The following is a 20,732-nucleotide window of genomic DNA, read 5'->3' on the forward strand; positions in this document are numbered from 1 at the left end:
AGCATTTCCGCTTTTATCCAAATTGCTCTCTGTTTATTTATCTGTAAAAGAATTGTCGGGAAATGTGAATATTCCGTTGTATTTTTGTATAATTCCAGATTAAATAAACTGTTAAGCATATTCTAACAAGAATGCGGAAATAATTTGATGAGCTGCATTAGATAGGTACTTATACCTACATTTGTTTGGATTTATGATATATTGATGCTTTTTTTTAACGATGTGGTAATGCTGTTACGCATATCTGTCGGGGGTTATGTGGGACTCCCATCTCCCATTCCTTTCTCTTAGCGAGAAAAGGTGGGAGACGTCCTACCCACTAAACCCACATCGGCTTTACCCGCATTGCCGTATGAGGGACGCCATGGGATCGATGATATATTGATGCTTGCAAACAGGAACATTTTTAATTCTCATACGTTTTATATAAAATTTACAAAAGATTTTTGTTTACGTTTGTTTTGTTACTTGTTACTACACTATAAGTTGTGTTAAGCTGTAGACCTCGCGAATGTTTAGCTCCGTCGTTATGAAAATTTTCCAAAAACTAAATCCACAAAAAAGTTCCATTTAATTATTGAATCTGCTTTCAAATTTCACGAGAATCTAAACAGTAGTAAAGACACTGCTTCGCTCGGTCAATTATGTCCTTTACAAGTAAAATAAAAAGTGTTTTTATAATTTGCTTTAAAATTCAAATGTCTGTAGGTAAGTGCGAATGGTCACTACACGTAGATATCACACAAACAATATAGAGAATGTGAATAGAAATGGTAATCGGAATCTTTGTTAAACTTACATTATTCCTTGGGCATGTTAATTAATATTTGTTTCTAGCTATTCGAAGAAAAGAAAACAAACAGAGTTTACTGTTTCTTTTCTAGACATATTTTTGCGATTAGGTAGCAGAGTAGGTACATAAATATTAAACTTCTTTAGGATACAACTGCGTAAAGATCAATGAGTTAAATAAGATGTATATGTCGTGGCCAGATCTGAGAATTGATAATTTCATGATGTGGCAATGATTTCTTAGTTGGCTACATCATGAAAAAGTTAAACCTAACCTAACCATATCATGAAGTAGGTATCTAATCATTTTTTTACATTATAAATGAGCTTACTCATGGCCACAGACTAGCCGAGGCGAAGACGTCGAGATCGTGAAATTTTTAAAATGGCATTTTTTGAAATGATTAAAATCTATCACATATAAACTTTAAGAAGAATATTATTCTTATGCTTCAATAAAGACACTGTATATTTTGAAACAGCGAAATTCTCCGGCTAAATATAACATCGCGTCATTAACCCCGTCCAATTCCGTTTGAAAACTTTCATGGGCCACGAAGAAGGTTAAGAAACAAGAACGCTCTCAGAAATTTGGGTAAAATAAACAAAATCTTCGTTTTCGTTGAGGAAATGTTTGAATTTCGACAGAATTTGCACCTTATACCCGGCAGCTGTGGGCTTTGTACTTAAACTAATAAAGATAAGTTTCAAGCATATTAGGCACGCCCCTTAAGTCTAAACTAATTAATGTGGAGATTATGATGTAAACTTGGATTAGGTATATACCTATACAGGGTGGATTTTTTAAATGGGACACAGAGGGCAGCTACCTGAACCCGTGCTGCTACGCGAAAATGTCTTTAGAGACCTTCTCTAAGTTTGTAATCATAACAATAGTTGATATTTACGGATTTTGAAAAAAAAAATACAGTAAATAAATATTGGACAATATTACCTACTACACGTATCGACCTAATCCCACAGTAAGCTCAATAAGGCTTGTGTTGTGAGTACTAAACGACTACATATATCGCCAATCGGTTTCATTTCTACTCAGGATTAAAAGCTTCTTAGAGATTGTTAGAGGTTAGAGTAGGTACACCTAGGTTAGATCATAACAAATTGAACACAAGTTGAAACATAGGTGTATTTTGTCAGCCGCTGCCTAGTTTAGATACCTACTAAAATTACTCATTGGAACAATTACTGTTTATTTCTATTAGTAAACGCAAACTGAAAAATTTCAACGATGAAAATTACCATTTTTTCAACTTTTTCGTGAATGGACTCTTAACCCCGCTATTATTCCGCCAGGCTACTAACGTTTTTTAAACCCCCAAGCAAATGTATTTTACGAAGAGATTCAGTAAAGTTACGCCAAATAAATTGAGGTTTAAAAAAATAAAACAGTACCTACACTCTTATTGGCGCCATTAATTTGTCGAATAAAGTTTACCAGCAAATGTTTACAAATAATATAACCTTTATTTTACTGGCTTCGTTAAACCCGTAACGTTTAATAAGAATAGCCTTAAGAATGAAAGCCCTTTGAACAAGTTTTCGTGGTAATTAATTTTGAGTATAATGGTTTTTAACTGAAACATATTCAGTTAAGGTGAGCACTATTATAAACAATTAAGTAAGTAAGCAAGTTGTTTTGTAAACTTGCTCAGCCACTGGAAGCTTATAGCCTAATATTAAATAATAGGCGGTGAGCACGAAGCATTTAAATACCTAATTTTAATTCGTTGTTGTGAATAATAACACCATTTAATAATGTTTCTTATATTATAAGTATAACGGTCATGAAATGTGTTTTCATGTACCTAGTTACACAACAAAACATTACAATGCAATGCTCGTTATTCCATACTTCTCTATTTCTAGACTATTAACGACCTATATTTTGTTTGTGTATAAATATCGCTCGGATATAATTATCATAAAATCGTCTTATTGCATTCTTGGCTTGTTTCGAACTCCTACCTACCTACCTACTGTTAATCCGTAGATTACTCTGGGGATAGATTATATTGCCATTATCCTTATGTAGCTGGGCGAGGGTTACTGAAGTTCCTTTTCTGATTATAGTATAGATAAATTACCTACTCTACGAAGTCGACTTTTATCGCTATACATTTTGTGATTAAAGGGTACATAATAAATTCATTGTTCAAGTATGTAAAATTATATGAAAGTAGAAGCCTTAAATTGGTCTCCAAATATGATTAGTTAAAACTTGTGATTCACAGTTTCATATGAATTTATGAAAAAAAAGTTTAATTCCTTACCTGACAGACGGTATCGGAACTTCATGAATTATTCTTTGTGTAAAAACCTAAGGTGAGTAAGAACTCCGAAGTCACACAAACTTTCACCTCACAAATTCCCTCTTAAAAATAATACTTCTAGGTATGTTTATACTCGATATGTTTCTACATCCAATTTTACGTAAAGTAAAGCAAGTTGAGGAACTTCAATTATAATAAAAGTATTATATACTATATATAATTTTTACCATAAGAAATACGAGTTTAATACTATTTTGTTCTAAAAACATGAGATTTATTTTAAATTTCAGAATTAAAATTGTTGTTTTATTATCTGTGCCTATGTCACGTGACCGCAAACGCAGACATTCATTTTTATCTCTTGAGTAACTGTACCAGAAACAAGTGTTCAACTTGCACTTCACATTTGACGTTTCTTTGTAATGTTACTGCTCTGCTATTATGACGTCAGCGTCACAAGGTCACAAGAATGGCTGCTGCCTTTTTGGCGCAAACATTTATCGTTTAAAATTTTAAACAATATTTCTTTGCACATGGCGATGTTATTTTCATGAAGTAGAATAGCCTATTGTAACAAATAGGATCAGGTTAGTATTTAAGCGTGGATATACAATTTCTAATGAATGTTTTCCTATACAGGTTCCCTGGCTAGCACGCTCAAAGATATGCATCGCACAGCGTGCGACGACGAGCTGGTGTCTCTAGCATGCCCCACGGGAACCGTCGTCAACGTGCAAGCGGCGACGTACGGCAACGGCACACGCACGTGCGAGAACCTCAAGCCGGGACAGGAGACCAACGATGGCTGCTTGTGGCCTAATTCTATGCAGGTTTGTATCAGGGATGTTGCGGATGCCGATTTTTTGACATCCACGGATGCGGATGCGGATGCGGATGCGGATTTTTAAAGGTTCACATCCGCGGATGCGGATGCGGATGCGGATGTCAAGATAGGTACATAAAAAACGTCAAATATTACTTTTTAGTAATTTTTATTTAAAAAAACCGGCCAAGTGCGAGTCGGACTCGCGTTCCAAGGGTTCCGTACATTAAGTTCCACTCACGCTTGACTGCTAATTTCTAATAGGTTTTTTTGGCTAATGACTAAATTACCTAGCAGTCTAGCACTTACGCCGATGCTAAGACGTTTCTGTACCGAACTGTTCCACATCCGCATCCGCATTAAATCCGCATCGATTTTATGCGGATGCGGATGCGGATGTTGAAAATAATGCGGAAGTTCCGCGGTTGCGGATGCGGATGCGGATATTCGCAATATCCCTGGTTTGTATGTACATTGTTGATAACCCAGAACCGAATTATGCATCTTCATATACCTATTCTCGCCGATCTGGGACGGTAGCCAAGATGACAATTGTTTATCGACATACGCCAATAAAAAGTAATATGTATCGGGATGACAGACACAAACATACACGATTCTTCTATAAATACTTCTAAACAGACATAGACATGAGAATAACCAAAAGCGGCCAAGTGCGAGTCGGACTCGCCCATGAGGAGTTCCGTAATTTATGACGTATAAAAAAAAACTACTTACTAGATCTCGTTCAAACCAATTTTCGGTGGAAGTTTGCATGGTAATGTACATAATATATTTTTTTTGTTTTATCATTCTCTTCTTTTAGAAGTTACAGGGGGGGGGGAGGACACATTTTACCACTTTGGGAGTGTCTCTCGCGCAAACTATTCAGTTTAGAAAAAAATGATATTAGAAACCTCAATATCATTTTTGAAGACCTATCCATAGATACCCAATACGTATGGGTTTGATGAAAAAAAAAATTTTTAGTTGAACCCCCAAAATTTATTGTTTTTGTTTCTATTTTTGTGTGAAAATCTTAATTTAGTTCACAGAATACATCTACTTACCAAGTTTCAACAGTATAGTTCTTATAGTTTCGGAAAAAAGTGGCTGTGACATACGGACGGACAGACAGACAGACAGACATGACGAATCCATAAGGGTTCCGCTTTTTGCCATTTGGCTACGGAACCCTAAAAAATGCCTGTTTAATGCGACCAATTCTTACTATAATATATTAACTATATGTATTAGAATTTTCCTCCGTAGGTTATTTCGAATTATTTAGTTAACATTATTACAATATCTATCTATCATTTAAATGAATTTGACCTCAAACTTGGGTAATTTCATCCATAATGACTTTTACTTTAACAGCTTTAGGAGCTAATGTCCACTCTGTCTACTTACTGAACAAGTTGACACTGTCTCTTACTAACATTTAACAAAAGAGCAAGATAACGAAATATACCCTGTTGTCCTCTATGTACATGTAGTTATATGTGGATTTCCTTCAGGACTGTAGCCGGACTTTAATACTGCAGTTAACCAACTATTTTAATAGCAACATGGGAAAATTGTTTATGCTGTGGTGTGACGACATTCTTATATGATAAACATACCTAATACATAATATATAATATGACACAATTTCAATAGCAGCTAGGCAATATATTATTTAAGGTAATAATACCTACTGATTTCACATCAAATTTTTAGGGTTATAAAAATGGTACGAAACGGAACTGAATTACTAAGCCTTCACTGTCCGTCCATCTATTTGTTCATCTGTATCTTAGTAGGCTGTATGTTATGAACCATTATACTATACATTTTTCACGCAGTGCGTAGTTCCACTATTATCGCAACAAATAATATAATAAAAATAAAGTTTTAGACGCGAAACGCGCATAAAAAAATTATACTGACGAATTAGGACTCATAATTTAAAGTTTTATGCGTAGTTCCATCCAAAAATAGAAAAATTAATCGTCTGTTGTCTATTTACGTGTGTAAATTTTCTTCGGGGGAGCGTGGTTGTGCTATTTTAACAAGCGTTAGCGTGACCCTTCTTTTTTACCCTTGAAAGACCCTCCGTTGTGGTTATTTATACGCTGTCGCTTGTATAAGTAATGGATATTGATTGAAAATTGTTCGAGAACAATGAGTATGCATGAAATGAAAACGAGGCCGATTCTGAATTAAGAATTTGTTAAGATTTTGGTCTTGTTTTGACACGAGTCTGATACGACTGTTATTACATTTCGCGAGCACCAATCAGTGTCTGCGTAACTTACTTTTTTAGGGTTCCGTACCCAAAGGGTAAAAAACGGGACCCTATTACTAAGACTTCGCTGTCCGCCCGTCCGTCCGTCCGTCTGTCACCGGGTATCTCATGAACCGCAATAGCTATTAGACAGTTGAAATTTTCACAAATGATGTATCTCTGTTGCCGCTATAACAACAAATACTAAAAATAAAATAAAATAAATATTTAAGGGGGGCTCCCATACAACAAACACGATATTTTTGCTCAATTTTTTGTTGATGTTGCGGAACCCTCCGTGCGCGAGTCCGGCTCGCACTTGGCCGGTTTTGTATATCTCGGTCGCACTGACATGATCGTAAAAAAACATTTCATTCAACAGCAAGGTCAAACGTTTACATCGCAGCTGTGTGCTTAATAAAAAATACTGACAAAAAGTTGCATATTAGCATATTATGACAACCCATAGTAACCCTACGATACCAGTTAAAGCACGAATTAAAATAACAGTGACGGCCTTATTACTATAGTTTTCTTTATTATAAAAAAAACTCAGTTTTCTGCTATAAGAAAAAGACCGAAAAGCATGTAATATTTTATTTAGAAATTGTACACTAAACCCGTATTCATTGTTCGTATACCTTCCTAGTGTATGCGTGGAGGCATGTGCGTTTACTGATTAAACATTTCCGCTTTCGCCTGGTTTCGCTAGAATTTATTATAATTATTATTTTTGTGGGAACGGAAACTTTAATCCTGTAAACAACGATAATATTTCAAATATGCCTACATCCTTGTTGTCTGTGTATTATGAGATAATAATAATTTATTCCATAAATATCGAAGAGCTAACGAGTCATGAATATACGATAACTAATGATTAATTATTTATTTATCGTATATTCATGACTTAGGTTAGGTTAGCTGTTCTGAATGAAAAAGCATTACTTTATAAGAAATTACCCCTAATACTTATTACATAAATACTTTCTATTGTTTCAGTACTCCCTGTTACAAACCGTAGTGGAGGCATGTCAGAAGAAGAAAAACTGTCAATTCAGCACAGCGTTGATGGCGGGGGCCCCTGATCCGTGCCCTAAGGCCAGGAAGTTCGTACGAGTGGCGTACAAATGTCGACCGTGTGAGTATTACCTTTTAAACTAGTTTATTTTCACCTCGTGTTTTTATCATTTGTATCATTGGGCTGCGGGAGCATTGATGGACATGACATCCAATCCTAGACAGGTAGGTACCTAGTTAATTTACAAAAGGCACCGTCTCAGATTGTGAAATTCAGTGATCACACAGGAAATTCAAACATAAACAGTGACAAAATTAACAGCAAGTAGTGAATAATTGGTACTAACCTAACCACATTCTTCCATTTTTTAGGGCACGATTCATAATGTGATAAACTATATTTTTTTTAATTTCCCGAGCACTGTTTTATAGCTCTGATAGTACATAAAACCAGAAAATGAAAACTCCCCCATAACCAAACTGCACAGCGTTGACAATAACCAGACTATAGAAAGCTTTGGTGGCACCCGAGTGCCCGACGTGTGTTGCGGTTCCGTAATAAATTAACGTGAATATGAAAAATTAAATGCATTATTGCATAAAATACCTTATTTTAAGAAATATGTATAAATTTTCTTGTGTACTTCAAGATAGACGACGGCACATTTGTCACAGTACAAGGCAAACAATATGTCATAAGGTCATAACTATGTCCGCCTAAGAATTGACTCAAGGTATCAATTCAGATTGAACGAAAAATTGGTACATCTACAATGGATACTATTGGGTGAAGTTGAGACGGATGCTGCTACTGAATTATCTTTCGATGCTTTTAGAAGTATCAAGATGATCTATTCCTTTGAAATTCCTTTTAAACTAAAGATTATAGTAATTGAACTAACTAAAATGTATGAAAAAGAAACCGTTGAAAAAACGCAGCCAGTTAAGGCTTTAAGCTACTTGTAACAAGGAACCATTGCCGACTGAATAGTATTACATTTCTTTAGAGAACCCTGTATCAACTTTTATTTACAAAGGCCGTGAATATATTGCACGTAAATCAATAAGAGCTAGCCAGGCGGATCTGCACAATCTTCGGACGTAAAACAAAGAGAGGATTCAATATCGGTCAGATAATGGCCGCAGTAACTTAGTATTTATGAAAATAAGAGGAAATCTGACCAGCCATTCAGTGATGTACATTGTGGGATGGGAACATAGACGTTATGGCCTTTTTTATTTAGACGTAGATGTTTTTTATTTTAAGTAACTTTGATTCGGTACTAGTTTCTGTCGGCGGTTTCGTTTGCGTGCAATCCCTAAACTAAACTATGTCCTTTCATGGGTATTAAACTCCATACCAAATTTGATCAGCTCAGCGATTTTAGCATGAGAAGAAAACAGACAGACCGAGTTGCGTTTAGAATGTGGAATATTGCCTTGTTTTTGACCACAGAATAAGTAAGCTATACAGACAGGCGGTCTGGGCGTCCACGCTCAGGTATAATGTTATCTCAGCATGGAAAACCAGAGGAGGATTCTCCAGCGCTAGCGCAGCTGGTACTCTCCTGGGGTAGCCTATTCAACTTCCCCATCACCATTAGGGGGAGGGTGAGGGTTTGTAGCTCTGGGAACTTTACTCACAATCACGAACACAACACTACACACCTACCTACAGAGTAAGTAGCAGTGTTATTATGGATGTGGTCTTCTGTAAGGTGGAGGAGTACCTCCACCTTACAGAAGAACACATCCATAATACAGCAGCCCAAGGTGTACCTTGGGCTGCTCCAGATTCAAGCGTGATGACATATCTATTTAATGAATCCAGATCAAATGTTTTACCTGTTATTACAATCAGAATGAGCTTCAGAATATCAGTTCGTGTAGCAACGCAATGAAGGAAAGTTCAAAATGCCAGTGTATTTTGCCATGTATGGGTCTGTCTGTCAAGTACAGTAAATACTGTAAATAGTATTTTTTCTTGTACCAAGTTCTTATAGCTACTGACTACGCCAAATTATTTTCAATTTACTTTTATAAATAATTTACATATTTATTTATGTGTAGGCGAGGCCGGTGTTGCTCGAAGTGTGTCAGGTATTGTATAAAAACATGTCGTCGTACAAAGTAAACAAAAACGCGCGTTAGATATATTTCAAAAATAAAAATGCGAATTTCGCAGTTGTTCCTAATTTTTGAACGTTTATTGTAATACGATTCCCTGGAATTGTTCATATACAAAATAGTACCTACCATATGAAATATAACACATATTTCTAGGTATTGGATGGTGGTTAATTAAACCTTCAGCGAAATCCTAAATATTTTTGATGAAATGCAATGCATGTGTAATAAAATATATTTATTGTCCGAGCAAAATGCTTTAAAAGCATTGAACATGTTTGTCCTTTTTTTTATCTATGAATATTTACGGCAGTTTCCTTTTATAAAAGCAATTATTAAATATTAAATATAGGATATCTCCCGGCGGTCTGGTATTGTAGAGGCAGATTAAATTCATTTGTAAGGCGCTATGTTCATTGAATATTCATTAAGTATATTTACATTAAAGAAATATGTTTAATTAGCTTACTGATGACAGTTGTGTGAATAACATATGTATTTAGTACCAAGTTTACACGTAAAAGAAAAAGAAAAATACAATCACAAAAAAAAACTTAAGAACTAAGAAATATTTAAGTTTTTAACTATAAATATAACCTCACTCACATCACTTATTCGGAAAAGATCTTTTTTAGGATTCCGTAAATATATCATGTTGGTCCCTTGTGACATAATCTACCAGTTATTTTCTTACCGTAGAAACTTCAGGAAAACTTTTGTTACAAAGCTTTGAGTCGGAAACTAGTACCAGATGATCCCCTGTGTGGAGAAAAGTACCTCATACATATTTTTAACCATCTACTACCTCCTGGAACCTCACGGCATCCATTTAACCCTAAAAAGTTACATTTTCTTAAAATATATTAAACGGACAAAAATATGAAATTTTGTCTAAATGTTGCCGAGACTTATAGGAATTATTAAAAAATTACGAGCTACTACTTCTACTACCTTCTTGAAAAACAAAATATATTGGAAACATCGTCGTGTTTTGCTAGTAGGTACTTAAGTACCTAATTTGCAAACGTTTTCATATACTTTTTATATCGAGTTGTTAACTGAGTAATTAATTACCTACCTACTTGTATGTCGTCAGGCGACAACCGAAACTAACTAATTACTAAAAAATATTAAACAATAGGTAATCGACCTTATTTTGGTACTAATATGGTTCACTATGGCCATGAACTTGTGGCGGTAATTATTGAGTTTTGGTTCTCACCTGACGATCTATCACGGATATATCCTATTATATTATAATTATTATATTAATCTGTAAAATGTAATATAATATTTTTGTTTAAAGATTCGAAACGGTTAACTCTAAATAAAACTTTAATTCTTTAACAGATTTAGTCACGCAGCAAGTTTTTCAAACCCTTACCAATTTATATATATATAAAAAAAAGAAAAACAAAATTAAAATCTGGAAACGTTCGATTTTTCATAATCCCCGATGCACCGCACTTAAATGGCCGACAATAATTCAGCGGTAGAAAACAAAAGAGGGTTCAGTCTAATCGCGTGAGCGGGCGTTTTTATGAGCGCTCCTGGAAGTGTATTGATGTGATTTATGCCCTGTTAATAAATTCCTGGACGAGGTCGCCGCCCCGGGCGCGGCTGATAAGGTGCGGCGACTACTCATTAGGGCAAACTGTCGGGTTGAACCCCCGCTTAGTCTACACTAGACTTAATTATTTTTGCTTTTTCTATAAAGCATTGTCCTAGTCAAGGTGACGTACTTATAATAATAATAATTATAATAATTAAGCCTTTTATTTCCAATAGAACCAATCATATCATAGCTTAACACATCATTCCTTAACGTATCATTAATTAGATAGAAGTTAATTTATTAATTAATCGTATAGCATTCATTTTTAATTTATATTTATAGCATTATAAACTAATATTTTTAAGTACATAAATATAAGATGCGATAATTTTAATATTAAGTATACATTTATTATAATAATTTTCTTAATTTCTATTGGGCTGTCCATTTTCGGACATAGGCCTCCTCTCCTCCCTCCTGTTCCACTCGTTTCTGTCGGTGGCTACTCGGGTCCAGGCGATGCCCGCCTCGGCGACGATGTCGTCTCGCCAGCGTCGCTGCGGGCGGTGCGCGTGCCGCGTGAAGCCGCGCGGGTACCAGTGCAGGATTTTCTCGCTCCATCGTCCGTCATTAGTGCGAGCCGTGTGCCTATTATCTTTGTGCGACGGCGGATATCCGAGCTGCGTACTCTATCTCTTAACTTAAGATTTAGCATGCTTCTTTCGGCTGATCGTTGAAACACTTTGATTCTGTGCACAAGTTCTTTAGTTAATGGCCATGTTTGGTGACGTACTTACTACATATTAAGACAGCGTGTTGTGTACCACTGCAGAACAATTAGACCAAAACCGATACTTTCGAACGCGAACTGTAAAGATATATCTCTATTTGGAAAAGTATTCCAGGGTGGCACATACACTGTTATGTACCGATTTAATTTATGGTTAGAGTCCCTTAACTATAATGAAACGGAATTACTTATTAATTGAAGTATTACACACACACACACATACACACACACACACACACACACACACACTAACACACGCGCGCACGCACACACACACACACACACACACACACACACAACAATAAATATATTTCGCCATTTAATAGTAATTAGCTTAAGTTAAATGAATATTATGTACCTACCTACTTTAAGAAAGAGCGAGTTCTCCTGATACAGGTAATATATACTTACAAGGAGGACTCAGATATAATTGTTTTCAAATTGTATTATGTTTAACCTAATAAACTTTTTTCATTTTTCATTTTTTCATTTTTTTCATTTTTTCAATTGTAAATGCCTTGCCTTAGTATGTTGTTTTCTCGATCACGGGATCTTCACGGAAGCTTAAAAATCCTCGCGTTTTTTGGTTTTAGGTACGTCGCTAATGAACGTATTTTGTCTCCCTGCGTATCCAATTTAATTTGATCGCAGCCATCGCGTATCAAAACACATTTTGCAACGTTATGGGGTATTAAAAGATCCAGGTGGTGCCATATAAAATACATGCTTATATTTTGATGTGTCGCGTTTCATTACTAACGTTTCATTTTAGGTTCACAATATCAATAGCGAATAGCGATATGATTGATACGCGCTAATGATATTAGGTGTAAATAATTGCAATCAACAAGTTTTGTGTGGGCGAGGTTTAATGTAATCTATCCCTAACTTCTCACAAACTTAGGCTTAGACTTATTTTTAGGGTTCCGTAGCCAAATGGCAAAAAACGGAACCCTTATAGATTCGTCATGTCTGTCTGTCTGTCTGTCTGTCTGTCTGTCTGTCCGTATGTCACAGCCACTTTTTTCCGAAACTATGAGACCTATACTGTTGAAACTTGGTAAGTAGATGTATTCTGTGAACCGCATTAAGATTTTCACACAAAAATAGAAATAAAAAATTGTTTTTGGGTGTTCCCCATACTTAGAACTGAAACTCAAAATTTTTTTTTTCAACAAACCCATACGTGTAGGGTATCTATGGATAGGTCTTCAAAAATGATACTGAGGTTTCTAATATAATTTTTTTCTAAACTGAATAGTTTGCGCGAGAGACACTTCCAAAGTGGTAAAATGTGTCCCCACTGATCAGCTCATAAGCTGCTCAGATAAGCTGCTGACAGTTTTTTTTTTATTTTTAGAAAATGTAGGAGAAAAAGTCGGAAATTGGACCCTGAGCTCCGAAATCGTAAAAAAATACAACCGAGGAACTACAACTTCTTCAGTTACGGTGTTTTTTTTTTGTTTTTAGGGTTCCGTAGCCAAATGGCAAAAAACGGAACCCTTATAGATTCGTCATGTCTGTCTGTCTGTCTGTCTGTCCGTCTGTCCGTCTGTCTGTCCGTCCGTATGTCACAGCCACTTTTCTCCGAAACTATAAGAACTATACTGTTGAAACTTGGTAAGTAGATGTATTCTGGGAACCGCATTAAGATTTTCACACAAAAATAGAAAAAAAAACAATAAATTTTTGGGGTTCCCCATACTTCGAACTGAAACTCAAAAATTTTTTTTTCATCAAACCCATACGTGTGGGGTATCTATGGATAGGTCTTCAAAAATGATATTGAGGTTTCTCATATCATTTTTTTCTAAACTGAATAGTTTGCGTGAGAGACACGTCCAAAGTGGTAAAATGTGTCCCCCCCCCCCCTGTAACTTCTAAAATAAGAGAATGATAAAACTAAAAAAAATATATGATGTACATTACCATGTAAACTTCCACCGAAAATTGGTTTGAACGAGATCTAGTAAGTAGTTTTTTTTTTATACGTCATAAATCGCCTAAATACGGAACCCTTCATGGGCGAGTCCGACTCGCACTTGGCCGCTTTTTTATTATATTCATATAGATACACGTTTACACGTTAATAATCCACGACTATTGCACGGTTTCTTCAGAAAACAGCAGAATATTTTATTTTAATCAACATCGCTTTTTCCTGTGGAAACCGATCTTCATTATTTTAATTAATCTCGAATGTATATGTATATATAAAATGTAAAGTTAGTATCATAATATAATGGTATATAAAATTGTATGCTTTACTAAATACCTCTCTCCTCACAGGTGTTAAAAGTGGTTAAAATAAAGGGTGTACTACATAATTAATTAATTAATTAAACACTCCTAATATAATAATATTACATATACATAATATGTAAGTACATGTATAATCACATTGGCTTGGCGTCTTCCCACCACCAGGCGATAACAAACACGTCTCAATATATTACTTTAGGTTCCGAATATCGGTACAGTTGTTTAATGACAGCGTTTTACACAAAAATAAAACGCTAATTAAATAACTTACCATATTCGGAACCTAAAGTTTTAATCCTGCCTGGTGTAAATATGTATAATTTTGAGACAATGACTACGTAATTTGCGTTTGTTTGTAACTGTCAAAATTGTCAAACGCAACTGCCTGAAGTGGTGGGGGTGTGGGAGAGAGATGGACGTATGTGCTAGAAAAGGACAATACGACTAACTACAGTGTTGCCACTCTCAATATATTACTTTAGGTTCCGAATATGGTAAGTTATTTAATTAGCGTTTTATTTTTGTGTAAAACGCTGTCAAAAAAAAAGGGCGGGAAACCGATAAAACAAGGCGGATTTACTGAAAATATTTCAATTATAGTGTTTAAAGTCCTTTTTTATTGACAAAACCAACATATTTTTCCTTATTAAAATTTCTTTTATTTGTTTCCGTAAACGGGGATAATATTATTCTTCCATTACCTAAGCGTAATATGACTCTATAATATTATTTATTAGGTTTACCTTACGTTTCTTTTCATAAAGTCTTTTAGTTTTTATACCACGGCGTCGGCAAACAAGCATACGGCCCGCCTGATGGTAATTAGTCTCCGTAGCCTATGTACGTCTGCCACTCCAGAGGTGTTACGTGCGCGTTGCCGACCCTATAACACTCCGTGTCCTCGTTGACTATCTCACTTAATGTCGCAATAAAATATCTTCTACCTACTTTAGGCGGGGTACCCGCTTTGGACTCCTCTCCTCTACCTAAAAACGCCCAGTAATGCCCACATAGACCTCCTCCTCCTCAGACAATGCTCCTTGGACTCTCACAACTGAGACGAATCTAACGTTTTACCAAACCCTGAAATCCGTCTGTTTACACTGTACTACACCTCCAGACATGTTAAAAAACACAACTCTCCTTTCTTTCTCAGTTGGGCAAAAAGAGCTTTCTCGACCGTTTAGCTACCACTTCCGTTACACAACACTCGGACTCCGACACTAATTAATAAATGAACACTCAAACGAAAGCTTTCACCGTATTGGTGGGGTCGGATTACCGCGTTAATGGGAAAGGGTTAGTTCCGACCGACTGTAAACCAATATAGGTACCTATAAAAGGGTTCCTTGGCAACTAGGGAATTGTATCTAATAAAAGTTGTTTGAATAATCATATTTTATGTCAACGAAAACAGCATAGCGGGGTTAAAATTGTTTTCAATATACCTACAATTGAATTTACGATCGCGTATGGGAGCGACTTTTTTGGCAATCTAGCTGACTAAAAGGATTTGATTGTTATGTAGTGGCAAAGGGCATACCCTTATCTACGCGATAATGCGACAACACAAGCCATTTAGGAATAACTATACTTTGTGCACTCGTATTTGCATTATTTGACACATGTCACTCACAACAGCAATACAACGTTAAATGTCTTGCACATCGAAATTACAAAGGAAGACAATTGCACTGGGAACGTTTACGTTCTACGTCTTTTTTTTTAAAATTTAGGGTTGGCCGGACACCACCGTTATAAATCGGTAGTCGTCTAAGTAAATCGATATAAATTTTTCATTTTAGGTCGCAACAATTCAATTCAATTCAATGTTTTAGTCATAAAATATGCATTTTACACGTCAAATATTTAAACATTATTAAATCTAGGTAAATTTTGTGATAAATCTTTCATATTACAATAGATATTAGATATTTATAACAAAGCATTATTAAATGTATTATATCTTCTTATTATTATTTATTAACCTTATAATTCTAGCTTTATTTAAATTTCAAATAAAAATTCGTTAAACGTCACAATTCGATACCTCAGTCTAGGTGCCAATCAATCGTAATCGCTTGCTGTGACAATCGATTTGGTTTAGTTACATATATCTCTATATACGTCAGTCATAATGTGTCAATAATGCAAATACGAATAATTCCACTACAGCTGACTAATAATTATTTGTTTTACAAGGGGGCATAACTAAATAAAATGATTAAATTATAATTCTGATGTCAGTGTACGTTCATACGAGTAATTACAGGTGTAATAATGGCTCCCTTTAGACTCATGAATATTAATTAGTTAGAATTATGACTCTGATTTCACATGTCATTTTAATTTAGTGTAAAATATAGGAATGTACCTAATTAAAATATATCATTTGCTATTAGCTCATATAAAAGAGATGATATTTTATTTTATCCTTTTAGAAGTCGGTTTTTCAAATTAAGTCTGTTTTTATTGCATTAGTAGCGACACCCAATCTATTAGTCTAAACATACTTATAGTTATATCACACCACAATTCAAGCCGTCATTAATTACAGACGAGTTCCGGAGCATCGTGGCCTGCGAGAACCAGACCCTGACCCTGGGCTGCAACCCATACTCGCGGATAGCCGTCTACGATGCAGAGTTTGGACGCACCCTATTTTCCACGGAATGCTCGCAGAAAGGAATGCCTGACGAGAGTAAGATTTATTCAATAATAAAATTTACGAGGTTTTTAACACTGTTGGTGTCAACCCAAACGAATTTTAAATTAGGAACCAATCTGAATGTCTATGCAATCTGATTATTTTATTTATATCTTGCTATGAAACAGTCTGGGACGATTAGAAAATAATTTTGTGTGTGTTGGTCCTTCGACTGCAACTCATATAATCGAAGAACGCCGTGTAGGTACAGTCAACTACAAAGAGATGTATCCATTTTTTCACTCGTTGCATAAAGTGGATACATCTATTACATCTCTTAGTAGTCGACTGTACATGTATATAATTATAACGCGTAATTCAGGCAAACTGAAAACATTAATTAAGAAATTTAATAATATTGTAAAACCGTTGTACATTTTAAATTAACGAAACGATGTATCCTAGTTAACTGGTATGGGCACAATGTAAAGTAATTATTGTATTGTGAAGTCTGTTAATTTATTGTTGAAACCATTGGTCTGTTAAATTTGAGTAAAAAACGTATGTTGTTTATTTACCAGGTAAGGCTGTATCGCAATGTCTATTCCTAATTATAAAAATGTTTTTTACTTAAACAAGTCACGAGTCCTATTGAATAATGTTATAAAAATGTTCGCTCGTATCCAAATAGGGACGGTGTCTTGGATTAGTCAATATTTTTATTTCTCCGTTGTTGACTAGTTCCGTAGTTTTCGCTTAAATATGTTTTGGGTAGGTATCATCTGATAGATCTTAGAAAAAAATATTTTTCACCACACCAGCTCGTAAATGCCCTCTTGATACTTCAAAAACGGATGAGAAAGTTACAACAAGAGTGGCAAAGTAATTTGATGCAAATGTTGAGTTGTTTTCTCATTCAATGATTTTCATCAAGTGATTTTCAATAAAAAATAATTAATAGCGTTCATATCGATTTCATTTGTAATGTTTTACAGTTAGGATTTTCCTCGAGTTGGTGTGGTGAAAATAATTGTTTCACTCGATGACAAAATTTGTTAACCCTCGTGCCTTGAAACCCTCGCCACGCTCAAGATTCCATTTTGGAATCTTTCGCTAGCTCGGGTATCAATATTAGCACCACAGGTTAAACAACAACTTTGACACCTTGTAAACAAATAACTATTTATACTTGTGGTCTTGTAAAATCTTTTTATTTTATGAGTTCATATTTTTGGGCATAATCGCTCCAAAAGACGTATATAAGTGCAATAACACTTTGTTTTGCTTTGTATGTCTTTTTCATGGGCGGGAGCCTAAAAAAAACCGTTTTAGGTCCGGCTTTTGCGACGGACAAGCAACTGCGGAACCTTATTACAGTTATTACATTAGATACCTTGATAGAGCGTTTCGTTTTATACATTGTGACCTTTTTTTGCCACTTTTGTGTTATTTCTAGTCAGGATCGCGAGCCCTTTTCATCCTTATAGGAGAAAAAAGTGTCCTAAAATTTCCATACATTTTTCAAACTTTCTTTTTTGTTACCGCCATACAAAGTACCTACCTATATGGGGAAATGGTAAGATAATAGGAAAAAAACTCTGGGACATTTTTTTACCCAGTATTTAAGATCGATAGAGCTGGTGATTCTGAGTAGAAATAACACAAAAGTGGCAAAAAATTTCACAATATATAAAAATGGCAAAAAATAAAAGAAACGCTGGATAGATGAAAAAAAAACCGGCCAAGTGCGAGTCGGACTCGCGCACGGAGGGTTCCGCACCATCAACAAAAAATAGAGCAAAACAAGCAAAAGTAATGACCCCGCCCGACGTTGCTTAACTTCGGTCAAAAATCGCGTTTGTTGTATGGGAGCCCCACTTAAATCTTTATTTTATTCTGTTTTTAGTATTTGTTGTTATAGCGGCAACAGAAATACATCATCTGTGAAAATTTCAACTGTCTAGCTATCACGGTTCGTGAGATACAGCCTGGTGACAGACGGACGGACGGACGGACAGCGGAGTCTTAGTAATATGATCTCGTTTTTACCCTTTGGGTACGGAACCCTAAAAAGGTACTCCATCCGCATCCGTTAGGTTAACTTTGGACTTTTGTTAGATTTAATCAATTTTCCGGAGTTCAATCGAAGTTTTTCAGTAACCCTTCCTACCTACCTTCCTAGGAAACTATGGTGTCGCTTAAACCGCCTAAGAAGCGGGCACGGACGATGCAACTTCTTCCGGTATAAGTGGGGTTGGAGTGACTCCGCGCTATGCGACTGCGGCATCGAGGACCAGACCATGGAGCACACATCATCCAACGGTGCCCACTCCGCGCATACTCGGGTAGCCCGGATGATTTATGACACCCGATGCTGTGCAGTGATTGCAAAACTTGGATGTTGCCTTATAAATAACAATACTGTATATATTATTTTGCCTATGTGACCATATGGCCATACGATTAAATAAATAATAGTAACATATTTGCTAGTATCAACATCCCTATTGTAAATCTTGATCGTGTCTAGACACGCTTCGTGCTCGGATCTGAACACTCCTTTAAATGTTCCTCTCTGTTATATCTCAGACCGTATTTTAGTTGCAAAGCTGCATTTCACTGCTCCGAGACATATTAATTCGTCCCATATATTACTCGTTTAAGTTCTGTTGAGAGCAAACTTTGTCTTTGCATATAAGCATGTATCCAACATTTTCAAGATTCGCATTATATTTTGCTTTCAACTCCAGTTATTCGATTTACTAGACTCACTTGTACAGAACATACAGTGATGTTAGTAATATAAATCTATGTCAATGTATTTGTATAGATTCAAGTTGTTCTCCTTTTTGCTTCAGAACTTTTTATCAATTTGTATTTTTGGAGTAGATTTAATCGTTAACTTCGTCGATCATTTTATTGTGATATATTGTCCTTGTTGTTAGATAAATACTTTATTAAATACTCCTTATACTTGTCAGGTGGTTAAACTCCCGTATTTTGGTCCTACTCCAGGGTTCTTTTTAATTTAGCGGCGCTATTAGTTTCGCGTCAGGTGTGCGCGACGCGACTCGCCTCACCTGATTGATGGTTGGGCCACTTGTTCCGGTTCTCATTCAATGTACCTTTAATGTGTACTTCCATTTCGTTAGGTACATGCACATTATTATATTACATAGTCATTTTTCTTGTTGAAAGTATTCATTACGTGTTTATTGTTTCAACGAGTTTCCAATATTTTGACACTTTCCAAATGCCATATCACAGAGTGACTGTGACTTTATTACATTAGAACTTGAAACACAAAATGACCATTAAACACTAAGGGCAACTTAAGCGGTTAAACCGTTAACCCAGTGACAAATTGTACTGGTAAACATGGCACTCCAGGTTTAACCGGTTAACCCCGGCCCTTTATAATCTAAATCACCCTGTTCTTCCGCGACATGAATAAGATGTTGCAGTAATTAATATACTTAATGTTTATCAAAAAAGTACCTACTGTTTAACCCTTTAATGCTCAAAAATTTTTTTTATTCTTTAAAAAATTTTTTTATTCTTTTTCTGGTTTCGAGCTCTTAAATGAGTTCTTAGGGGTAATATAAACTACAGAAAAATAATAAAAAAAATATTTTGTATATGATGTTCTAGAAAACATATGCTAAGGATACTTGACATTGCCCAACTTTCAACATTTGACCATTGGCAACCAATGTCCAGTATTCTTGACATTGCGCATGGCTTAGAGAAAATAAATTAATAACAAATTTTTAGTTTTTATATAAAAAGTTTTTATTGAGCAACGTCAAAAGAGTAGAAACATTTTATTATTGCTACTAGGCAAGGCATTCATCTCAATTTGCATTGATGAGCACTCCATGTTCATGTTTCCTTTTTTGAAATACCTACATCGTCCGTATGAGGTGTACACTGGCAAGTGTCCTGTTATTATACTGAACTACAGGTGGAGGTCTTGGAACTACTGTTGCTTTTCTGGCCACCAACATATCAGCTAAATTAACACCTCCCAATATGAGCGTTGTATAATGTTTTACGGTTTGAGGGTAGTCGACGTTGATCCTGGCTCTTTCAACTTGTGAAGTCCCACGCGAAGCCTTATAGCTTGTTCTACGAAAATCTGTTTATCCAAAGAAGT

General features: G+C 35.5%; 1 protein-coding gene across 2 annotated transcripts in view; it reads left to right on the top strand.

Annotated features, from left to right (window-relative positions):
* LOC134651131 (protein eva-1 homolog C-like) overlaps positions 1 to 20,732 on the top strand; it is a 44,261-nt gene that overhangs the window by 10,737 nt on the left and 12,792 nt on the right. For both annotated transcript variants that reach the window (XM_063506155.1, XM_063506156.1), the window contains exons 2-4: positions 3,723 to 3,913; positions 7,178 to 7,316; positions 16,487 to 16,630. In XM_063506155.1, coding sequence (XP_063362225.1) covers positions 3,723 to 3,913; positions 7,178 to 7,316; positions 16,487 to 16,630 — 474 coding nt within the window. The remainder of the gene's footprint in view (positions 1 to 3,722; positions 3,914 to 7,177; positions 7,317 to 16,486; positions 16,631 to 20,732) is intronic.

Source organism: Cydia amplana, chromosome 9 (genome assembly GCF_948474715.1).
Source record: "Cydia amplana chromosome 9, ilCydAmpl1.1, whole genome shotgun sequence".
Lineage (NCBI taxonomy): Eukaryota > Metazoa > Arthropoda > Insecta > Lepidoptera > Tortricidae > Cydia > Cydia amplana.